At 42.2% G+C, this 25,886-nt stretch overlaps 1 protein-coding gene across 6 annotated transcripts in view; it reads right to left on the bottom strand.

Moving 5' to 3' along the window:
* HECTD4 (HECT domain E3 ubiquitin protein ligase 4) overlaps positions 1 to 25,886 on the bottom strand; it is a 151,461-nt gene that overhangs the window by 114,793 nt on the left and 10,782 nt on the right. For all 6 annotated transcript variants that reach the window (XM_061603389.1, XM_061603390.1, XM_061603393.1 and 3 more), the window contains exons 2-5: positions 12,135 to 12,652; positions 1,718 to 1,807; positions 1,269 to 1,399; positions 4 to 112 (exon numbers count right to left, since the gene is read on the bottom strand). In XM_061603389.1, coding sequence (XP_061459373.1) covers positions 4 to 112; positions 1,269 to 1,399; positions 1,718 to 1,807; positions 12,135 to 12,652 — 848 coding nt within the window. The remainder of the gene's footprint in view (positions 1 to 3; positions 113 to 1,268; positions 1,400 to 1,717; positions 1,808 to 12,134; positions 12,653 to 25,886) is intronic.

Below are 25,886 nucleotides of genomic sequence, written 5' to 3'. Positions count from 1 at the left end.
TACCGTAAGGTACCATGTAATCCAGATCCTAACTTGCTTATTCCTCTGCCAACAGAGTTTGTTGTATAAAGATAAAGCCCATCTGCTGCAAGGCAGCGTCCTAAGTCTGCGTCTGTAAGAGGAAGCAAGCTTTCAGAAGTAGACCTTTTCCAAACTCATGGAATTTAGCTGGGGGGGGGGGCAGAGAGAGATGCATCTCCCCACACAAACTGTTGGGGTAACACAGAAGCTATTGGCTAGAAACAGACAGCTTCATGTGTTATATTTCACCCAAATGACTTACCATGTCTAGACCATTATGCCCAGGACTGCATACTTCAGTTTTAATGCTAATCTGTAAAGCTGCCCCCATCCACGAAAGAGGAAAAACCCACATGCAAATACACATTTCATTCTCACATCAAACAGTTTTTAAAATTACACTTCTCAGAGTGCCAATCCATATGAAGCCTAAACAGCACCATCCACACAAAACAGGAGGTGCCAGCAGGCTCAGGGGAATGCCAAGGTTTGCAGAAGTAGTCCCCCTGCCCCCCAAAAAGGAAAAAAAAATATTAAGGATGGGACTTCTCTCCCAAAACAGCTGTATGAGGGCTGAGCATGCTCAGTGGCCACAGAATGCTGGCTAGCTCTTTGAGGGGGAACACACAGAAAACCGGGGGGGGGGGAATGGAATGAAGTATCCTGGAAGGGGGCATAGCTGGTTAGCTGGAACCTTGAACAGGAGAACTCCACACTACAGTACTTGTCTCAGGGAGCCAATGTGATGTAGTAGTTAGAATTTCAGACTGGAACCGTGGAGACCAGGGTTCAAATCCTCATTTGGCAATGAAGCTCACTGGATGACTTTGGGCCAGTCACTGTATCTCAGCCTAATCTACCTCAAAGGGCTGTTGTGAGGAAAAAATCAGGAGGGGAAGAACCATACTTGAACTCCTTGGGAGCAAGGTATGTCATAAATGTAATCAAAACAATAATTATAATAATAATTATAACAGTAACAACAGGAAAACAACTTTACTATATCTAGCAGTCTGTTTGTTTATTTACAAACAGTTTTAACATACGTGTTGGCTGTAGTGAACACCCCTTCTGCACAAGGAATTTCTTTTCTCCTGGCAATAACGCCTTTGGCTGCCTCTGTACAACACCAGCTGTGACCTGGACATGGTTTCTATCAATCTTTGCAACTTCAGACTTCAGGCATTTATTAGGCAAAGCAATTTTAACACAAAAACATTCTTGCTCTTTAAAATCACAAATCTCACCTTTATTTTCTGAGCCCAAGGCAGGGTTGGCATCAGGTGCTGGCAACATGTCTTCAAACCCCCAGGACACCATATGTTTGCCCCCAAGCAAACAAGAGGGTGATCCAGGTCCACCTTCCAAAAGCAGCAACCTTGAGAGAACAGATACAAAGTAAGTTATAGAAAGGGAGAAAAGCTTCTGTAAAATGGAAATAATTAGCTAAATACAGACATAAATCTCACATTAAAATCTTTAAATAGTGGGTGACCTGTGTATGAACAAGAACTATTAGTGTATTTCAGGTTTGTAATGAGCTTTGCAGGGAAAAAATTGACTTTTCTAATTGCTCATCCTCAGTTTTCTAAACTATTATGAAAAACATAAATCCCAACATTGATGCACGAGTGTATTATTAAGATTAGCATTTGATCTATAGCAGCATGATTGCCCTCAGAAGCCCCTTTCCTACCTGTATAATACATCAGCTACAGGCAAGGATCCCAACTCTGTTTGCTTCTGTAAAAGATGTACTGTGTGAACAAACGTCTTCAGTGATCCCCTGAGGATAGAGTCAAAACACAAGGCAGTAGTCATTTCTTGGAAACTCTGCAGGATACCAACTGAGAACAACGGATGCTCTTAAAAAGTCAACATTCAAGCAAAGTCTTAATGGTTCAAAGCCTCCATATGCCTTCCTGAAAGACAACTTACCTTGCAAAAATATGAATTTAGAATACAAATCTGGGGGTGTTTCAAATGTTTACTTTCAACATTCATGGAATTCCAACAAGGATGTTATATGACATGGAGTAAGATATCCATATTAAATACAAGAGATCTGGTTATATAAACTTGTATTATCTACAGTTCCCAGACACCTCACTTGTAATGCACATCAATGGTTTCATGAGAGCACAGAGGCTTTCACTAGCCTTTCAAGATCCTATTATTTGGGATGGATGATGATAATTCTAAATGGACACACTTAACAATAGGCTAGTGCCTCCAACTTCATTGTTTTCTTCTCTAAGGATAGGTAGGATGCAAGAGGAACTATCAAAGTAGAATGATGATTAGTGTGACATGGAAGGGCCCACCAGAATGATGCTTCTGGGTATCATGCAGCCACCATATAACAATTGCACCAGCAAACTGGCGTGCAGCAGACAATCTATTGCTCAGTATATCACAGACACAAACTGGAAATGCAGCTAATACACAGCAGTATGGTATGGATTGTAAAGACCCTGAGTAAAGACAGAATTGACGTTAAATTAACCAGCAGATTTGCACGTGAGCAGACCCAACTGCGCTTTGGAGCCCATACTACTTTTGTTGCCATTCTTCACAAAAGAACAAATACTGACAGCAATATATTGGTTGGTAGACACAGGGGGTGGGCATGAATCAACACTGGCTATCTTACAGGGTAGCACCAATGAAGGCAGCCAAGAAATTCAAAGGAATGGGTGAAACTCAATCCTAGTCCTACACAGAGTAGAATCACTGAAGTTAATAGACATGACTATTCATTAATGTCAATTAATTATTCATTAAACATTAAAGGTTCATTAATTTCAGTGGGTCTACCCTGAGTAGGATTCAGTTGCCACTCAATAAGCCATCACACAATTTCAGCATGGAAAGCTGATGTAGCCTCACGCAAAGGCTTCTAGTAGAACATAAACTCAGGGCAGAATCAATTCAAGGGCATGAAGCTGTAGAAAACGTAATGAGAAGGAATTGACTTGCCTTACATCTTGAGGTGGCATCAAGTAAGAGAATAACAACTTAGAGAGAGGCAGGGGGGAGTCTCTGTAATTGAGACTATCACAATATCTGAATGGGTTCTATACCATAAAAATGCAGTTCCTGCAGTTCCTGTACAGTTAACTACCACGTGATCATAATTAAGATAGGATGGAAGGGATAAAAGTACACAGAATTCAACAATGCCCTAGAACTACTTGTTACCCTATTAACATTTCCCTAGGCAATAATTAGTTGTGACAAGTAAGTCAACTTTTGCAAGACTGCAGATATTCATTTTACAGCCAATATCAGATATAGAGTCATCTTGGAAAATGCAGAGCTTCCAATATGGCAGCCAAATACAGTAGGGCCCTGCTTTCGGCGGCCCACTTTTCGATGTTCCACTAATACAGCGATTTTCAATTAGAGTAAGGCCCCACTCATATGGCACTTGTTCCGCTTTTACGGCGTTTTTCAGGCGCCGGGCACCATTCTACTGAATGAGTTCCGCTTTCATCAGGTTTTAATTTTTGGCGGGGGTCTGGAACGTAACCCGCCGTATGAGTGGGGCCCTACTGTAAGAACATTTTGGTAATGCTTCTTGTTTATAAACATTTCCATATGAGAATGCAAATGGTGCCATTTCTGTAGTTGTGTAAGTTGAGGAATCTGCCTGTGAACATTAAAATAACTGTATAATATTTAATTTTAAAAGAAACATTTCACCTAAATATTTTACTAGAGTATCTAATTCTCATATTTCCTTTGAAGGTGTGCAAGTTGATGTCATCATAACCCTTCAAAACTGAAAATAATGCTGAAGACACCACAATACTTTCAGCTGGTTAGCAAAACCATTCCGAAAGACAGGACCATCAGCACAGCAGGCGAGTCTGACCATCCTGTCAGCCCGCCCGGCTCTGCTCACTGCTGTTGCTTCCTTTCTCCTCCTTCCTTATTTCCCTACTTGGGGAAAGTTTGAGCCACCAGCCGACCGCCACCAGCATGAAAGAGCCTGCCTCTCCCCATGGGGTTGAAGAGCTGGGCTTACACAAATTCTAGCAGGAGGCTTTGCTGGGTATTTTTTCCTTTTCCCCTGCCTGCTTGGGGAGTGCCTCAGAATGCTAGTTTTACCGCCACTGGCAGGAGAGACCTTTCCCTTGTGCACTGATTAACAGCCCTGTTGAGCTACACTTTTTTGAGGGATAGCTGAGCTGACACAGGACCCAGTTGGAGGCTTCTTGGAACTAATACTGCCAGCTTATAGCCCAATTGTTGTACTTTTGTGTTCTCAAGTGCAGATATGTACCTGGGATGGGATCAATCGAGGAGAGCACTGTGACGTCCTTCCCTGGTTCTCCCTGTCAGGTTCCCACCTGCTTGTGGCTACTGCCTTTCACTAGGCACCACCAGGGATACCACCAGTCCGGACCGTCCTTTATATGGTTTCTCACTCCGCTCTAGCACAGATCTCACTAGATCCCCCTGCTAGGCAGCACCACCAGTCACGTCCTATAACCAATATTCCCAGAGACTTTGCCTGAGTCTCTCTCTAGCTGGTTACTTTTGTGACTGTGTGCTTATGCTGTTCCCAACCCCCTTGTATCTTTATAGATAACGCATACAACTCTGGGTTGCTCTGGATACTTGAATTGTTATTATTCCTCCCTTCACCGCTGCCACCATTAGATACTGTTTCTCTTCAGCCTTGGTAATTACCTTGCCCTCCCTTCTGGTATGTATATCCCCCAGCCAAGGATCAGGCCTTTGGTAAACCGAATAAGTATTTATTAAATATCAGAAATAACAAGATTAGTTTTAGAATGTTTCACAAGCGTATGGTTTCATCTATTCCTGTTTTGTACTTGACTTATTATTAATCAGAACTCCAACTCCCTCTTTCTCCACACTCCTGACCTCCACCCTCAAACACCTCTTTCTCCACACTCCCAACATCCACCCAGATTCAACTGTCATTCTTCCATTTATACTCCCAGCCACTCAAACGCTCAGCCAATCATCCAGCATTCTACTGCTCATGTACTCCCCCCTCCTCTTTCACTCCACTTACCATATGTCTTCTATATAAACAGCACTTACCATATTTACACTATAAGCACGAACTTCACAAGCACCAGCAGTCCCAACTGCAGTGATCCAGGGTAAAGGGAGGTATGGTGTGAGAGACGTGGCAAGCGAGATAAGGGGCACATGACAGACTTTTGGTGGCTGTGTTGCATGCCAGCCCCTTCTCCAGCCAGAGGTCACATGGTTGCTCAATTAGGCAACCCTCAGGACTGCAGAAGCTGCTTTTGAATGCCAGGTTGGTTTCAAATAAGAACTCCCCCACTCATTATTTGGTTCTGGATGAGGTGGCTGATCTGGTGTATATTACTGAGACTTCGGTGGGTGAGCAGGATAGGGTTGGCCTTACTCAGCTGTGTCCACCCAGGTACTCACTGCAGCACATCAGAGCAGGCTTGAGGGTTGGGGAGGGGGAGTTGCTGCAGTCTATAGACATTCCATCTCTCACTCCAGGCTTCCTGACTGCTTGAGTGAAGATCTAGAGTGTCTGTACCTTGCAATGGGCAACTAGGACAGTTTAGGGATTCTGCTGGTTTGCCACCTGTCTTGCTGCCCAGCAGTCTCCCTGCCTTAGGTGACAGAGTTGATCTCGGAGATAGTGTTGAAGACTCTCAGGCTGTTGGTTCTGGGGGACTTTATGCTGAGTCATAGAATAACAGAATAGTAGAGTTGGAAGGGGCTTATAAGGCCATCCCCCTGATCAATGCAGGAATCCAAATTAAAGCATTCCCGACAGATGGCTGTCCAGCTGCCTCTGGAATGCCTCCAGTGACGGAGAGCCCACTACCTCTCTAGGTAATTGGTTCCATTGTCGTATGGCTCTAACAGTTAGGAAGTTTTTCCTGATGTCCAGTTGAAATCTGGCTTCCAGCAACTTGAGCCCATTATTCCGTGTCCTGAGCTCTCAGATGATTGAGAAGAGATCCCGACCCTCCTCTGTGTGACAACCTTTCATGTACTTGAAGAGTGCTATCATATCTCCCCTCAGTTTTCTCTTCTCCAGGCTAAACATGCCCAGTTCTTTCAGTCCATGCTGAGGCACTAATTGTAGGGCAGCTCAGGACTTCATGGCCACCATGTCAACTATGGGGTCGTCCCAACTTGTCATCAGCCCAACGCACACTCTGGAACTGGTTTTCTCAACCAGGCAGGAAGATGGTGACCACAGAGTGGGGGATATTAATATCAGTCCCTTGTCATAGTTGATCACTCCCTATTGAGCTTTAGGTTTCCCTTTTCCAGAGACAGGGGACCTATTAGGATGGTCCTCTCTCAGAGGCTGATGGATCCAATTGGTTTCCAGATGGCTCTGGGGGATTTCCCAGCTAAAATGACTCTGTTGAAGCCCTGGCTGATCTGTTGAATATAGGGATGGTCCAGGCTGTTGACACGATCGCCCCTGAGCATCCTTCTCCCGCCTGATACAGCCCAGATGACTCCTTGGTATACACTAGAGCTGAAGGCAATGAAACAAGTTGGGAGATGGCTTGAATGCAAGTTGAGAAAGTTGTATGAAACCAAATGCTAGAGAGCTTATTATTGAGCCTACTTAGTGGCATCACATCCTCACTGTGCTGTCCAGCAGAGGTCTTCCTTCTGGGTAGTGAGGGCCTTTTATAGTCTGGCCAAAAGGAGGCGGTAGGACCAACAGCAGCTCTGTGTGGCTTGTTTGCAAAACATCTTGAATATAAAATTGCTTGCATCCGCCACAGCCTCAACTCCATTGTTTTAGTAGATTAATCTCAAGAGGTGTCCAGAGCACTATTTAGTCTGTTGTGTTGGATGAGTTTCAGTTAGTAAGGTTCAAAGATGTGGACAAGGAGCTTGGTTTGGTTCAGGCAATCACATGTGCTCTTGTGCCTTGCTCTTCACGGCTGATAAAAACTAGCAAGGAAGGGACAGATGACTTGGCCACAAAAGTGATTAATGCCTCCTTGTGAGAGTCCAGCAGTGGTAAGACCACTTCTTAAGAAACCCTCCCTGGATTTGGAAAATCTAAATAATTATTGGCCAGTCGCTAATGTTCCCTTCTTGATCAAGGGTTCTTGAGCACAGTTATGGGCCAGATTCAGGTACTCTTGGATGAAACCAATGTTCTAGATTCATTTCAATCAGGGTTCTGGACTGGTTTTGGCACAGAAGCTGCCTTGGTCACCTCTGTCAGAGAGAGACAGTGGGAGTGTGTATCTGTTGATTCTCCTTGATCTCTCAGTGGCTTCCGATACCATTGACCACGGTATTCTTCTGGAGCAGGTGTCTGAATTGGGTGGTACTGTTTTGTGGTGGTTCCAGTTCTACTTGGATGGCTGTCCTCAGAAGGTGGTGCTTGGGGAATTTTATTTGGCCCCATGGAGCCTTCAGTGTGGTGTGCTGCAGTTCGGTTTTATCCCCCATGCGGTTTAACTTCTACATGAAACTGCTGAGTGGTGATGATACACACCTCTATTCTCCTTTACATCTCCAGGTGTGGCACTGGATATGCTAGACAGAAGTCTGGCCTCAGTAGTGGACTGGATGAGAGACAATAAACTAAAGCTTAATCCAGATAAGACTGAGACACTCTTAGTGGGTGGTTCCCTACACTGGATGGAGGAAACGTGCCCTCTTCTGGATATGGTTACTCCCTCTGAAGGAGCAGCTGCATAGCTTGGGGGTACTTCTGGATCCATTACAGTTGCTTCATGCTCAAGTGATCTCGATGGCAAGGAGAGCCTTCCACCAGCTTCACTTGGTGGCTGAGCAACAACCCTATCTGGACAGAGGATAGCCTAACTTCTGTTGTCTATGCTCTGGTAACCTCTAGGTTAGATTACTGCAATAAGTTATATGTGGGGCTGCCTTTGAAAATGGTTCAGAAATTGCAGCTGGTGCAGAATTCAGCAGCCACGTTGCTGACCAGGGCAAGACGGTCTGAACCCGTAACACCAATTGTAGCAGAGCTACACTGACTACCAATTAGTTTCTAGGCCCAATTCAAAGTGCTAGTTTTGACCTATAAATCCTTATGCAGCTCAGGACCCTTATACTCTCCCCACATGAACCAAGCTGGACCCTGAGTTCTCCATCCGAGGCCCTTCTCTGTGTGTCCCCTCCAAGGGAAGTGCAGAGGGTGGTGACACGAGACTGGGCCTTAACAGTGGTTTCTCCACATTTATTGGAATGCTGTCCCCAGGGGGGAACGCCTGGCACCATCACTATTTGTTTTTAGGCGGCAGGCAACAACATTCTTTTTCTCCCAGATATTTGGATTTTAATTTTCTGCTAATTTTTTAGTGGGGTAGGGTTGAGTTGGATCTGTTCTTTTATATATGTTATTTGCGTATTTTCGGTTGTTTTTAATCCTTGTTTTTACACTTGTTAATGTTTGTTTTCTTAAGCCACTTTGAGTGTCACTTTTCTGAAAAATGTGATAAATAATAAAAACAGTGAGAAATATCCAGCATACACCTCTATACTGATCATTGTATGTTCTGTATCAGTATCCAAATGTCAGAACAGCAATGTAATTCTCTTTTGTGGTACGTGTAACTTAGCAGTGCATCAGGAGTTACCCATATGACACCATAATTTATGTGGTCTTGCCAATACTACTAATCAGGGAATTGCACAGTGCAGCTTACATTCCCATAGCCAAACATCTCAGAGAATTCAAAATAGATATGCTATCCACAGACACTGATCTTCAGAAGTTTTACGAAGGCCACAGCAGAATTAAAAAAAATCCTCAAAGAAAAGTGGGCAAAAAATGCAGTACAACTCTGCTAAACTGGAAAGAACTATAAAATGGGCAGGAGAGGAAATTAATGAACAGTCATTGGCTTTGACAAACGCTGTGACAGTTGGTTAAATCCACACCATAAATATTTATGTTATTTTCTGTGAAAATGCAGCTTCACGCCACAATTCATTCTTTAAAATTGCAACCTTAAATATAGGCAAGATGACTGAATAATGAATGAACAACAGAAGAGCAAATTTATATCCTAGCTATGTTCCAATGACATGATAAGCCCTGAAAGCAAAATATCATGCAAAATATTTGGTTGGGTTTTAGAAGTCCAGTGAGGAAGACTGGCACAAAATAACTTTGCAAAGTTAAAACAAATTATATGGAAGAGATTGTGCAAATAAAGGATTATACTTAGCACTCAAAATGGGAGGCCTTAATAAGATATACATAGTGCAGATCACACAACAGTTCAAGAGCAACAATGAAGATGCACAGAATATACAAATCTCCAGGAGTTTCACAGGATTCCCTCATGCTTTTTACAGATGACAGTGAAAGTTCCCAAACTGTGGATCACAGACCACCAGTGGTCTGCAAGCTTCATTGAGGAGGTCCATGGAGTGTCTGTGGATTGGTGGTTGAAGACAGGAGACGGAACATCCATCACATTAAATATTAATATTGATTTTTAATTATATTTTTATTGCTTCTTTTATTTGTTATATTGTATTTTATTGTATCATAATTTGAATTCAAATTGTGATACAGTAAAATATATAAAAAATAAAAGAAGCAATAAAAATACAATTGAAAATCATACAGCATCTAGCACAGCACATTACAATTGCTACAACATGCAGAAAAATCAATAAGTGGTCTGGCCAAGACCCTCAGCAATTTTCAAGTGGTCCATGGGAAAATAAGTTTCAGAACCACTGATCTATGAGAAAATACTGGCAATGCAGTGAGACAACGCTGCAGAGAGGATTACAATGAAGGTATACTGGCTTTTATTTGTGTTGCAGAAATGATTAGATGGAAATGGTGGAGCATCCCAGCACTTTTAATGGGCAAGTTGAGAAGAGTTGTCAACTTAAATGTCTACCTCAAGAACTGCTTGCTATTGTGATCTTTATGGATCATAGTTAGAAAATAATGGCATCATGCTCTCTCAGTAGTATCATCGCTCCTTGGTTTTTGTTTTTTTGCAAAGTCATAATACTATTGTAATATGCTGTATGTGAGGCTGCCCTTGAAAACAATGTGTCACTGGTCCAGAAAGCATTCACTATCATTTTTACAGTGGCTACCAGTGACTTACCCGGTGCAATTCAAAGTTTTAGTACTAGCATATAAAGGCCTAAATGGCTTAGGACCCAACTACCTAAAAGTGTGCCTTCCCTAGTATAAACCATCTTGGACCCTGTCAGGCCTTGGAGCTGGTGCCGCCACCAAAGGCTGTCTAATTGGCACTGACCCACACAGGACCTTTTCAGTGATGGCTCCTCATTTGTGGAATGCCCTCCCCAGTGAAGTGCAACTGTCTCCAATATTAATGACTTTTAGGAAGAATTTGAAAACTTTCCTGTTTACCCAGGCTTTTAGTGGCTGAAGACGACTGTTCCTGGCAACCTGGATATCTCTGGAGAAAAGAACATTTTTATCTGCAAATTTGTTTTAGAATGTTTTTATCTGCAACTGTTTTTAGAATGCTTTTCTTTGTTGTTAAATTGTTTTGCTTGCCACTGTACTCCTTCAGGAGGAAGTGCAGGATACAAATTTAAGAATAAGTTGTGAGCTAGAAGCACAATGACAAGAGCCTACTATGCCAGTCTGCTTGTGAAAAATGAGAAAGAAGAAGATTATGGAATTGTTACATGACACTGGGCCTGTCAGTCCCACGTATGCAGCGTTGGACCCCTCATGTTTTCTGAGCAGACATTTAAACCTTCAGTTTATTCATCCAGTGAAGCTACACAAAGGAATCCCAACAGTGGCAGCAAGGACAGAAACCACAATCCAAGTAGCATAAGGTCCAAAAGTGCCTTCTATGGCACGAACGTATTCCTGCAAGCAATATCCAGTAACAGAATTTTCTGGAATCAATAGATTATTAAGTGCCATTTGTCAGAATTGACTACCCACATTCTGAGCTTTCTGATACATCATCTGTATCAGACCAGCATTAACATCCAAATAACTTACTATTGCTCAACACCATCTTAAAACTGACTGAAAGAAAGAAAAGTTGGAGGAATGTGCATGCCTATATGTAATCATTATAAAACATTTAGGAAAGAATAGTTCTGTTGATCTGAAGTCTTCAAACTATATATTTTAAAACCTGCTAATGCGCTCCTGCACATTATAGCCTACTGTAGAAAGATGCATTTTACATGTAGTTTTTATGCCTTTACTCACAGAGAGTTCTTCTACAACAAAAACTATTCATGTGCACAATCGGGGGGGTTTTGTTCTCCACTTTCTTTTTCCTTATGTGGAGAATGATTACATATATCAGCCTCTGTTTCATTGTACTTTAGAATTCACAAATTGATTCCTTGAACCACTAAACAACACAAACAGCACTGTACAGATTCTCCTATATCAGGTGTGGGGAACCTTTGGCCCTCCAGATATTGCTGAACTACAACTCCCATCATCCTTATTTTGCTGGGATTGATGGGTATTGTAATTCAGCAACATCTGGAGGTCCAACTGTTCCTTATGCCTGTCCAATATGACATGTAAAAGTTTAAATATGACAAGTGACAAAAGGGGGCTGCCATTTTTATTCCATATTGAAATCTTTGCATTTTCCCAGAACATCTCCACATTTGGTCAGATATATAATAGATCTCTATCACCTTGAACTCCATCACCTTGAAAAACACTGTCTCCTCCTCCTCACAATTTGCAGTTTCTTATCAGCAATTTGGGCTGGCACCCCAACTAAACTGACTGCAACTGAAACATCCCTCTAAAGAAGCATTGTGAATGTGACTTTGGGTTAAAATCCAAATCTAGTTCATTTGGATCTTTGATCTGAACTACCGAACCTGTGTTAAACCATGCCTGGAGGTTAACAGCTGCCCACCACCCAACCTCTATGCATCAATCCACGCAAGAACACCTTTTTCCCTCTGCTGCTAAAAGTTAAATTTGTCGCAAGATGGGGCAGGAGAAGAGGAGACACAAAGCCGAATACCCATCCCTGGGCACATGTCAATGTTTTCTGCCATTGTTTAACATGGACACACAACAGTAAAACAATGAAAAGATCCACACACAGAGATTTCCCACCCTAATCTTCTCCTACCTTGCACAAGCCAAGGCAACAAGGGCAGCAGCAGCGTTTTCTTTTTGCTTGTGTGGAATCTGTTGGCCAGAGGTGGACGTCTCCTCCAACCATGAGCAGAGCAAGCACTCAATGCCATTAAGACAGTCCACGGGCTCCTTAGTCAAGCTCAAGGGCTGACAGTCACGAAGGCAAGTCAAGAGCACCTCGGCAGTTATGTTACAAAGGGAAGGGTCCGTTCTGCTCTGGGACTCAATGAGGGGAAAGACCAAGAGCAGCCCCATCCGTGAAGTGAAAGGTGCTTGCTCAGGTTGCTGTAACAGGCCCTGTCGCTTGAGCAAGGCAAGTGCTTCCTCATCCCCGGAGCTTTCCCGTTCATGCTGCTCCTCCAAGGCGAGCTGGCGCTGGGCATTCCAGAGTCCACGCAGAGCATTCAAGCGATATTCCAGCAGGCGGGCATAAGCATTGCTCTGATTTCCACAAACAGAACGCAAGCGCTCTGACAGCTCGGATGGATTCTTAGTCTCAAATGTTAAGATCTAAGGAGAAAAAAAGAAGTTCAGGCTGATGAAAGAATGCGCCAGGCTGCTTTTAGTGGAACTTTTGCACAAGTTAAGGCACACAGCACTTAATGTGTAAATATTTATGACACAATCGCAAAATTCCCACATAAGTCAATAAAATAACATGTTTCAAATGAATCAGGTAATCTAAGCTAATTCAGGAACTACAGAACAAATAGTGTTCTTTGGGAGCTAACTACATGTGACACGATTAGCAATCATGTAGTGTGTTTTTAAATCTTATACTAAATTACATTTAAATTAAATACTAGGTACGTGGGGGAGGGGTAATTATAACCCAGATCACAGTGCTCGGGAAGGTAAGGTTTAAGTCTCCCCTCCCCAGCTACAATCTCCATGAAATCTGCGCCCTGCGTGGCAATTACCATTAAAGCAAGTTGTCAATTTTTTTTCTATTAAGGCAGAAAGATGATTTGCCATTTATTGAATACTGAAGAAAAACCTTTGCTCATAATGTTTTGAGGGTTTATTATAGTACTAATGTTACAATATCCCAGTTTAAGTAGAGATGTGAAGATCCAGAAAAAGATGAAAAAAATCAGGGAGGGGGGAATGTTTTTTCCCATGGCTTCAACATTTCTGGAAATTGTACACCTGTTTTACAGTGCAATTTAGCATTAAGTTGACTCCTATAAAGTAATCTCAAGAACATAAGAACCCTGCTAGATCAGACCAAAGATCCAGCTAGTCTAGCACCCAGTTCTCACAATGGCTAACCACTGCAAGCAGGACATGAGAGCAACATCTTATTCAATAGTAATTAATAACAAGACAAAGAATGATGAAGATCTGTATAAAACCTTTGGGTTCTAGATCTTTGTTTGCTATATATTGTGTAAGCCATGGTGCAGATCCTGAGCTCTCCCATCCCCCATGGGCCACTCTGACAAGTGGGTGGAGCTGCCCACGTGTCAATCATCTACTGTCACCCTGGGATCAGATGACTCAGCTTCAAAGGAAAAAAAAACAGAAGTTCCCTCAAAGAATGCTCCCAATGCTTCCTTTGCATCCTCAGCTTGAGTTCAAACTGTGGCTACAAAGGACAAGTGTTCCTTTGCATCCCATGCAAGTAATTCTTCTTCCTTTTAGCTGCAGCTTGAAGTTTCAAATTGCAGCTTGAACTTTGCTGCCGCTGACGTCATGTACGATGAAAAGGCGCTGAAAAGGTGGGCATGGTTCACCTGAAACGTCTGGCGGGCCAACCTCCAAGGTTTGGCAGGCCAAATTAGACCCACAGGCTGGATGTTTCCCACCACTGATATAAACAGACAATTTTGTACTGTTTTCTCTTTCTTGTTGTTTTGTTGAAATTAATTTTAAAAACAAAAAAGAAACAGAGGGTGCTCCAAAAATGACAACCTTTGCATAAACCAGACTAATTTCCTGCTACTGACTCATGCTGAATTCCTGTCCCAGGAAAAGCACACAAACTTAATTTACCTCCGGACCTCACTGGTTTCATTATTGTGCCTTAACAGCAAAGCAGTTAAAAGACAGGACTGCAAGGGATGGCGGGGAATCTTCTGTTGACTTCTCCTATTCCCCCTTAATTATCCTGATCTAGTAAGACCATGGGACTCACACACATAATATTCAGCGCTTTTATTAATTATTTATCACAAATTTGTGTTGCACAAAAGGCATTGGTAAGGTCAAATTACTGTCTGGTTAGATCAAAAAGTTAGGATAAAGTTTCAAGTCCCCTTACGATCAGTATCAGATATTTATGAATGCTGTTCATTAAGAGCTGCTCTTTATGTTTTGTAGATGAGATTACATGACATGCAATACTAAGGGTTTCCTAGAACAATTTTAATGGTGTTTCTGCTATTTTTAAATCATTCTCAAGGACAAACGCAACATACAACAAACTGGATTATCCAGAAAGGATTTCAAGAATAATTGACCAAATAACATCAGTTGGTGCAGACTCTTCGGGAACAACTACAACTATTGATTCAGTGGTGCCCAAAACTCACAACTACTTTTAAAAATCCATTAGGATATTCGGCGTTACAAATTTGCAATGGCATCTTACAAATTCTAGGAGCAGCCAGTTTTATGGGAGGTTGACACTAACAGTGTCCACTTCTCTCCCCCAAAGGTTTTGCCCCTGCAAAAACTGTTTGATGGTCTTGCACCAATGCTATTCAACTGCACTACAGGGCAGATGGGCAAGCCACACACCCCATGACCTGCCACACTGTTCAGGCATCACCACATGAATGAATGAATGAATTTATTTCGGTCATGGACCAGCCAACATAGTATGAACACAATACACAAATTACACAAATGACACAATATATGATTTACAATAAAACCATTAGGAGGCATACAATGTATAAAATTAGGAATACTAAAGTATATAAAAGGAACCAATAATTAAAATAATTAATTCATATCTAAAATCTTCTGTCTGCAGGTGGTGGCTGCTGCGCAAAATTTAGCTACCCTGAGTGTCACCATTGGGCTAGTGTCTGCTAACAAAAGATGGAGGTAGTCAGCTTCAGACTTTACAGAAAGCTCGTGTAAGATAGGAGTAATAAGAACGTGCAGGAGGTCTCAGTAAAAAGGACAGTTCAAAAGAACATGTCCAATGGTCTCCACCTCCCGTGCTTCGCATGGACAAACTTGATCTTGATAGGGCACTCTATTATACCTACCATTGAGCAGGGCAGATGGCAAAGCATTGAATCTGGCCAGAGTAAAAGCTTTTCTATATTTGACCACAGTTAGATTGGTTAAATAAGACATAGAAGAAAACTACTCTTTGATTTAGACTCAGATTAGAATATGCCGCAGCCAAACTTAAATTATTCTGTAATTCTATATCCTTGATCCGTTGCTGGATGGCTGTTTTGGCCCTAGTGAACCCGAGCTCTATGAGAGCCTCAGGCGAAAAACCCAGGGCGTAAAGTTTGTTGTATACACGTCGCTTCCATCTAGATTGAAATGGGTCTTCTAGCATCAGGGGAGCCAATCCTATGGGTGTAAATATCATTTTGAGCCAGTAATTGATTCTATAGATCCAGGCACGGGATTCAATTAGTAGATGACCGACCTCGAGGCGTATAGCCACATTAGGTACACAAGATGGGAGGCGTAAAATGGCTCTTAGGAACTTGGATTGGATAATTTCCAGAGGGCCATACTCCTCAAGCGCACAAAATTGCGCTCCATAGAGCATCGGAGCTATTACCTTGGCACTAAACACCTGGATCACCGAGGGGACATATTGCCCCCCTTTACCATAGAAGAAAGATAAACGTGCCCTGACAGTCCTCTGGGCATTCGCCATAGCGTAGGTAACTTGCGGGTTCCAGGAGCCAGAGGAATGGAAAATAATGCCCAGATACCTATAGATTGTAACCTGCTGAATCGGATGGTCATTTATTTGCCATTTGTGCTTGATCTTTTTCTTGGTGAAGATCAGCACCTTGGTTTTATCATAGTTTATTTTAAGCATCTCCTCATTACAGTAGGCCGCGAGCGCCCTCAAGAGGCGCCGAAGGCCAACACTTGTTTGAGCTAAGAGGACCACGTCGTCCGGATATAATAATATGGACAGAGGCCTATTCCCTAATTTAGGGGGATGAGAATTTACTGACCTTAGGTAACTAGGTATTGAGTTTATGTACAGATTGAAAAGAGTAGGGGCAAGAATGCAGCCCTGTTTGACTCCATTCAAGGTGGGAATGGGTGCTGACAAATGCCCTGCTCGATCAACTCTAACCCTTGAGCTAGTGTTCTCATGTAGACTGCGAATTAGAAGCAGCAGCCTTTTATAAGTATTTAGGCTCTCCAGTTTATACCAGAGTCTGTCCCTGGAGATTGAATCAAATGCCGATTTAAAATCTATGAAAGCAGCAAATAGAGTCCCATTTGGTATTGCAGAATATTTTTCAACAAGGTGTTGGAGGACAAGACCTTGGTCCGCGGTCGATATTCCCGTCCTAAACCCAGCTTGTTCATCGGCTATGATTTTCTCCTCTTCCAGCCAGGTAATTAATTTTTCAAGTAAATGCTTAGCATATAACTTGCTGATGACACTGAGTAGGCTAATGGACCTATAGTTGGCTGGATCCCCTCTATTTCCTTTTTTAAAGATTGGTATAACAATTGCTAATTTCCAGTGAACCGGAATTTGTACGGACTGGTCAACTGCGGTAAATAGGGTTGCCAAAACTGGCGCCCACCAATCCATATTTTCCTTCAGTACTTCTGACATAATATTATCGCTACCCGGGATCACCACATGTATAACTGTTTAGTAGCCTTCACACTGGACAAATTCTGAAGAGCAAAAGGTGGAGAAAATAAAGATAACAATATGCCTGATGCAGCAGATTCCCATTTTATTTATTTAAAACATTTGTATTGCTTTCAAATATGGTATTTTAACCATTTATATCCCAACTGCACTGCTCAGGGTGAAAAATAGTAAGTTAAGTAACCAGTTATCTGTTTAACAGCACCCAAAACCTGACATATTAACAACAACAACATTAACATTTATTACACACCCTTCACCCAAAGGGCAGTTACAACCATTTTAAAATACAGCATTAAAAACCATTTAAAACAACCTAAAATCACAAAAGAGTTGGTCCTAAAAATATACATATCAAGTGTTAAAGGCCAGGGTAAAGACATAGTCAGCTAGCACCACTTCATAGCATGGCCTGCCCTGGTAGCATGAACTGGCCAACCACTGAAGGATCTCCTGTAGTTTCTAAATGTAATGGCAGGGTCTGTTTGGACATCACAGGAGGCCACAGTTAATTGATTGTTGTGTACAAGCCAACTGCACCTGCTTTGCTCCTCCCTGCTCATGTTGGGGAAAAACAAACGACGTTCTCTGGTTTAGCATGATGTCCAAACCAGGGATCCAAAAAACCGTAATCAGTAAGTCAGGTGTTGTCATAATGGTCACATGGGACCAATCTAGTTGCCAACCAGGGATTTATGGTTTCAATGGCCTTATGTCATGTTTTCAGATTTGCTAATGAGAGTAATGTTAGAATTTTTGATTTTCATATGTCTAGAAATCACTATTTTAAAAAGACAGCTTAGGCAAGGTAGCCCTCTATACCCCATTTTCAAATTGAAGAGTCTCACAATCCCTAAAAGACCTCCATTCCCTTAAAAAGATGTTCAAAGAATTGGAAACACCGCCCAACTATGATGTAGTTTGCATCTGTATAGGAATTGTTTTTTAAGGTGTCTTGTTCTTTTAAAAGATTTTTTAAAAGATAATTTTTTACCATTTTAGTGCTTGTTGTTTGCCACCCTGGGCTCCCTTTGGGAGGAAGGGCAGAATATAAATTTAATAAACAAACAAGCAAGCAAACAAGCAAATAATGTGCAGAAACAGTGGAGGGGTGCAAATGCTGGCAGGAGTCAGCCTTGCCTTTTTCTAGCCATGCCTGCCAGGTTGTCATGGCAATGAAGAAGAAAGCAGTGGTCAAGACAGAAAGGTGATGGATGCAAGGATGAGGATGATGTAGTAGCAGAGAGAAGAAGAGATCTAAATTCAAATTATTCAGGACTCAAGATTACAGGGCAAGGACAGGGCAGAGAACAAGAAGTGGGATAAACTGTCCCAGGGTCTGAACCTGGCATCCACTGAGGACCTGGACATACTCAAGATACTCAGCTGAATGGTAAAGTGTCATTTTATTGAGATAGACTCTTGGAACAGTAGGTGGCAGAAGTGCCTCTGCCAAGACTGCCCCCAGGACAATAAAGCTTGCAAAGTGAGGAGGCTAGGAATTTTCTGTATACCTACAGACAAAAAGCTGGGACAAGAGCAAACAGTACTCAAGGCAATACCATGACAGCCAGAACAACATGGCCCATTTAATTTGCTGCCCAATTAAAAGATAGTTGCACCGGTATTCATCTACCAGCCTAACTGGACTTGTATTTCTTGAACAGCAGCCCACCACATGCCAAACTACCCTTCAGCCAGCCTGAAGGATAACCAAGCAAGCAGCAGCTGAACTGCTAATACTGAGCAGGGGACAGCCTGTTTTGGCTCCCAGAAAGAAAATGGCTAGGTTAAGCCAAGCTGAGGAGCAAATGGAAGCAGGGGTATGCCAATAGAGGTCACCCACCAAAACATTACCACACACGACAAACCACCCACCCACACAAAAAAGTGCCATCAAGCTTCCACACCAGCAGTGACTGCAGATGTATAATGGATTGTTTTACATTTATTAAATTTTCCACAGTAAGGGGAAATCTAGATTAAATGGAAAAAAGTATGGGCTAGCATTTTGAAAGTGCTTTTAACTTTTTTAAAAAAATTGAAAGTATTTTGGGGGCTAGAATTTTGATGACAACAATGCTGTATGGGTATGTGAAAAACATCCATGCAATTGAAGCAGTGATTTTACAATAAATATTTTACAATAAAATGGAAGCACCCATTCTATCATGAAGGAAAAAAAACAAGATTAGTCCTTGTGATGAAACTATTCAGTGACAATGGCAGTGAGGCTACCTCTTAATGAGAGGTCTGTCATAAAATAAATTTGTGCTTAATCCTGCTACACCTGTTACATGCACAGAGAGCTAGGTTATAAAAAAATGTTCTTTCTATGTATTGTGATGAAATGGTTGATATTGATCAGAAATATTTGAGTAACAATTCTCCAATAGTTGGGATGAAAACAAAACAACAGCTAAGCCGTTTTTTCATGCTACCTGATGAAACAGATAAAAAAGGACTGGTATGCTTCAAGATACATTTGGATGGGGTGTGGGGAATCCCTTCAGATTTTAATGAGCTGTTAGCACTCTTCAAATTGCCCCCTCCTACCACCTTTTACTTGATTGTAAAATTTAAAGACATCCGGAAAAAATTATACTGTTATGAGCAGCTTCAGAACAAAATGTGTTTTTTAAAATGAAGAGTTTGGGGTAATGAAATCAAAGTAATGCTATGCCTATTGCAATGGAAAGGATGCCCCCTGGTGGAACAGGGAGAGAAAAAAGATCCACCTGATCACATCCATCACCACATCTGCCACAAAAGCAGCTGTGTGTCATAAAATGTTTGTTATGCATTACAGTGCTGCAAGACTCCCCCCCCCCTGTAACACAGTAACAGGACTGTCCTCAGAAAGGAAACAAAACGGGAGGAAGACTATGAAGTACCAGGAAGTGATTTAATTTGGATATAGACAACCATGGCTAATATTTAGGTCTACTCAGGATTTTCATCTCCACACATTTTTGTAAGGTAGAGCAGGGAAAATTTGCTCCTTACTATTTGAACTCTCCGGACAAGAGGCTACTGTAAGGACAGAATATGGAGAAACTATGTGAGTCAGGGGTGTATTTTATCACCCTACTTCTTTAATCTATATGCAGATCATATGGAAAGCAGGATTGGACCAAGATGAAGGAGGTGTGAAAATAGGAGGGAGACATTTCAATAATTTAAGATATGCAGATGATACCATACTACTAGCAGAAACCAGTAATGATTTGAAACGAATGCTGAGGAAAGTTAAAGAGGAAAGCACTAAAGCAGGACTACAGCTGAACGTCAAGAAGACTAAAGTAATGACAACAGATAATTTATGTAACTTTAAAGTTGACAATGAGGATATTGAACTTGTCAAGGATTATCAATACCTTGGCACAGTCATTAACCAAAATGGAGACAACAGTCAAGAAATTAGAAAAAGACTAGGACTGGGGAGGGCAGCTATGAAAGAACTAGAAAGGTCCTCAAGTGTAAAGATGTATCACTGAACACTAAAGTCAGGATCATTCAGACCATGGTTTTCCCGATCTCTATGAATGGATGTGAAAGTTGGACAGTGAAAAAAGCAGGTAAGAGAAAAATCAACTCATTTGAAATGTGGTGTTGGAGGAGAGCTTTGTGCATACCATGGACTGCGAAAAAGACAAATAATTGGGTGTCAGCACAAATTAAACCACAACTATCACTAGAAGCTAAAATGATGAAACTGAGGTTATCATACTTTGGACACATCATGAGAAGACATGATTCACTAGAAAAGACAATAATGCTGGGAAAAACAGGAAAAAGAGGAAGGCCAAACAAGAGATGGATTGTTTCCATAAAGGAAGCCACCTGAATTTACAAGATCTTACAGGGTGGTTTATAACAGGTGCTATTGGAGGTCACTGATTCATAGGGTAGCTATAAGTCGTAATTGACTTGAAGGCACATATCAACAACAAACCGTTTGGACTGTACCTAAATAGATCCCCGAAATGTTTCTGTTGTTGACCAGTGCAGCTTGGTGCTGCAGTTCAGTGGCACGTTAACTTCAGTTGAACTCTGATCAGAAACAAACTGGTAAGTGCAAACAAACACTAAACACATATCCAGTTCTGAGAATGTACTCTTCAGACTGTGTCAGGAATAAATCACATATATTCTATGCTGGGAACCAAAGAGGGAGAACGGCAATCTCTCTCATGTGCCCATACTGTCAGGGACCGATGTAGCATCAGTTTTCTGTACAAAGACATTATCGGGCTAGTCAACTGGTAATATTCTTACTAAATCCTTCAGTTTTAGGAATATTCCAATAAGAAAGCTGGTAATGTTAAGCATGCAGCAACTTATATCATTTACAAGGTCACATGAGTCAAGCAAAGAAGGAGGGAGTCTCATTTTATATCACAGGTGAGAAATATTTATTTAGGAGCCAGAGGAAGTGGCATTGTGGAAAGCCAGTTGTCTTTTGGAAATCTAAAGAAGCAAGAAGCTGACTTGCAGAAGCTTATGAAGGATATTGAGGGAAGGAACAGGAGCGTGCGGCCAAGGACAACAGCCTGGAGTACAGCAGTGGTGGAGGGGCGGGGATGCCGGGCAGCGGGTTCCCACAGGGTGGTGGCCTGCTCTACAGCTACGTGCACAAGCTGGACCCCACCGCAGTCTAGGAGCACCTAGGTGGGGGCCCCCCGCCACTGCCCGGCCTGCACCCATTGCTCATCAAGCAGGAACCCCACGAGGACGACGAGGTGGCGGAGCTGGCCGCCCTCTACCTTCTGCCCCCTCCAGTACCGGGTGGTACGCTGCACCTAGACATTGGTGCACCTACAGCCCAGCAGGCAGCCCATGCTGCCGCCCACGCCAGCCCTCAGCCAGCACGCCAGCACCGCCCATCACCACCTCCATCAGCAGCACCACCACCGGCTGCACATCAGAGCCACACCATCATTGGGCAAGAGCAAGAAGGCTCTGGACATTGTATTGTTTGTATGATATTTTATGTTTTATTATATATTTTATTATATATTTTGTACATTACTTTGATATTTTATATGAATTGCCATCTACCTTAGCGTTTATTAATAAAAACAAGCTTTAAGTTGTTTTTATGATGATGTGATTTGTTTGTTTGTTTGTTTGTTATGATGATGTAAGCAGTTCGCACAAGACCCTCCGTGGCGCAGAGTGCTAAGAGGCGGTAATGCAGCCGAAGCTCTGCTCACGGCTGGAGTTCGATTCCAACAGAAGGAGGAAGTCGAATCTCCGGTAAAAGGAGTCGAGGTCCACTCAGCCTTCCATCCATCTGTGGTCAGTAAAATGAGTACCTGGCATATGCTGGGGGGTAAAGAAAGGCCGGGGACGGAACTGGCAATCCCACCCCATATATATGGTCTGCCTAGTAAACGTCGCAAGATGTCACCCTAAGAGTCGGAACGACTTGCACTATAAGTGTGGGGACACCTTTACCTTTTTAAGCAGTTCCCAGGTCCCTTCTTTGCTGTGGACTCTGTGGGTGAGCTGTGTTTGGGTATTGGGTGAGAGCCAAGATGGATGCATGGAGTCCTGGGTGAGAGCCAGGACCCTGAGAGGGTGTGTATGTTAGAAGCAGAAGGGACTGATATGGGGTTTATTTAATAGTAAACTGCATTGGTGCTACACTTGTATATGTATTATTGTGTATTTTTGTAACATTTGTTGTTTTGTATTACTTTATATTTTATATTTTGTAACATTATAGGATGATAGTATGATTACTTCTGTATATTTTTGTTATTTCTATGGTTGTAAACCGCCTTGAGTGCAGTGTTGTAGAAAGGCGGTATACAAATTAAAAATTAAATTAAATGAAAATGAAATGAAAGAGACCACAACCCTTCCTACTGTGTGCAATTTCATTCTTTTTACATCTCTGTGCCACTTAAACCTAAATTGTTCACAAGAAATCTGGCACCCGGCTACAGATTTCACAGAATGACTAGGAATACTGCTGCACTAACAAGTAATTTAGAAAACGGATGGCACAGAAAACTGGCTTGTTACATTTCTAAATTCCTGTCTATGTCTTCTGCCTGGTTCCTTCTCTGTTATTTGTATCCACTGTTCATCTCTACCAAGATATTTACACTCTTTTCTTCCCCTCAGTCGCCTATCTGTGTGAAGCATTGGGGCCCTGCACATTTCTTGGTCATCTAAGCAGTTTCCACTTAACCTTTGAATCACAACAACAAAGTCCATCTCAGGCTCTTCCTCAGTTTTGCAACAAAATCCTGCCTGAGAATAGCACCGTTGTTCGCATTCAGTTCCAGCACTTGAGACCATTCACAACCCAACAAGATCCTAACAATATCTGGGTTCTGCACTGTGGCAGAGTTCCCCAAAAGTCATATCAGCCCAAGTTTAGATTTGGCCCTTACATGCCTTTGAGCAAACACTTAGATCTTTATTAATTATCCATTTTTACACAAAGAGCAATAGTTACAGTGCCAGTGGACAATAACGCTGGGAAAAACAGAAGGGGGTAGAAAAAGAGGAAGGCCAAACAAGAGATGGATTGAGTCCATAAAGGAAGCCACAGACCTGAACTTACAAGATCTGAACAGGGCAGTTCATGACAGATGCTCTTTAAGGTCACTGATTCATAGGGTCGCCATAAGTTGTAATCGACTTGAAGGCACATGACAACAACAAAGTGGTCCACCCAATGAAAGCAGATGTAAGTCAGTAGTTCTAGTCAATTAGCATGTCAATCTATATAAACAGATCATTTTGGCAGGTTTGATATTTAACATGAACATGCTTTTGCCCGTGGCTAGCTGATTGCCTACACCATCCATTTATTTATTTAGAACATTTATACCCTGTCCTTCTGTTGCAGTCAAAATACCCAAGGTGACTTACAACCATTTTTAAAAATCCACAAAACTCATAAAATTTAATACCATCATAAAGCCTTTAGAAACAGGAACAGAGATAACAAAAAACTTTAAAACAATAGTTATTTATTTATGATGGGGGGAAATTACCTTATCTTTCTGATCCCTATGCATCACTGAAGGTGGCTTACATGAATTGAAATTACAATCTCACAATAAAACTACAACATCAGCACAATAGAGGCAGATAAAACAATATTCAAAGCAAAACATTACCTACCTAGCAAGGCAAAAGCCTGCTGGAATAGATGGTTATTTACTATGGAATGGAAAACACCACAACAGGGGGGCAGCCAAATGTCATGGAAGAAGGGGCTCCACAACATGGACGCTGTCAGACAGAAGGCCCTTTCCGAAGCCACCACCAATTGCACTGCCATCATCATAGGTAGGACACAAAGAAGGGCCTCTCTACCAGAACTTAAGGAGCAGGCAGCCCTTTAAGTACCCTGGACCTAAGCCATTAGGGACTTTGAAGGTAATCATCAACACGTTAAATTGCACACAGCAACAAATTCCCAATAAGTGGAATCATTGCAGGATAAATGTAATATGGGCATATGCCCACTAACATCTTTGCTTGTCACATTCTGGATCAACTGAAATTTCCAAAGACTCTCAAAGGTAACCCCCTAATCCAATCTAGATGTAACTAAGGCATGTGTTACCAGTCTAAGCTAGCCAAAGATGCCCCAGGTAGCCACTGCTACCTGAGGACCCAAGGTGCAAAACTGAATCCAGGAGCACTCCAGACTATGAAGCTGATTCTTTGAGTACTATCCCATTCAAAAACAGACTGTTCCAAATTCCATCTCCTTCCTGACCAGGAGTACATCTGTCTTGTCTGGATTAAGCTTTAATTTATTTGCCCTTATCCCATCCACTATTACCTCCAGCTACCAATTCAAAACATCAACCACTTGTTTGGTTTTAGATAAAAATGATGAACTAGAGTTGTATGTCACCATTCTCTCCCAGTGCTGTTTAACATGTAGATGCTAAACAGAATGGGGGGAAGAACTGATCCTGAGGGATATTGGGCCAAGATGAAGGTCCAGATGAATCCCATGTCATCTTCTGAAACTGACGCACAAGGAAGGACCAAAACCATCACACAACTTTTCTACCTAAGCCCATCCCCTTCAGGCAGTCCAGAAGGATACCATGGTGTATGGTTATCGAAAGCTGTTGAGTGGCCCACAGAGACATACTCCCCCTGTCTAGTTCCTGGTGTAGATCATCTGCCAGTGTGACCAAAAGCTGTCTCAGTCCCAAAACCAGGCCTGAGGACATCTTGCAATGGGTCAGGATAATCAATTTAATCCAAAACCTGGCCTAAGATGCTACCACATGTTCAAAAATCTTGTCGCTATGCACCCAGAATTCCTTACAAGCTCTAAATGTGATCCAAAGCTTCCAAAAATGCTGCTACCTCGTGACCTTTTTGGTTGCTTCTGCAGATGGGCCAGTCCTGCTCTTGTCAGTTTGGTCAGATTCAGTCATGGGCTACTTCACTGACAAGCTCTGTCCTTTTCGGTCTCCTCTAACTCCTAATCCTTCCAGGGGAAGGTGAATAAGAGCATAGGCATTTGGAACGATTGCAAGGGGAAGGACTGCCGTTCAGGGATGGAGCATGCCTTGCATGCAGAAGATCCCAGGTTCAATCCCCAGCATCTCCAGCTATGCCTGGGAGAGCTAGATGGACTCAATGTAAGGCAGCTTCCTATGTTCCTACAACCCATAACTTTCCAGGAGGGCCTTTGGAAGCCAGCAAGGATTTGTATTGGAGGTGACAACTGCTGTGGCTGAAACTGTCAAATTATGATTTTAGGACTATGGATTATGTTTTTAAATATTGTTGTGAGCTGCTCCAGGCACAGGAAAGGCAGCACAGAAGCATGTTAAATAAATAAATAATATTGCCTGCAGTGGTAAAAGGCTCTACATTGAGTGAATGGTTTTGATCAAATGATTCTCTAAGCCTGCCAAA

This window comes from Rhineura floridana, chromosome 19, assembly GCF_030035675.1.
Source record: "Rhineura floridana isolate rRhiFlo1 chromosome 19, rRhiFlo1.hap2, whole genome shotgun sequence".
Lineage (NCBI taxonomy): Eukaryota > Metazoa > Chordata > Lepidosauria > Squamata > Rhineuridae > Rhineura > Rhineura floridana.
The sequence above is the reverse complement of the archived record's forward strand: the minus strand, read 5'-3'. Positions and strand labels throughout refer to the sequence as shown.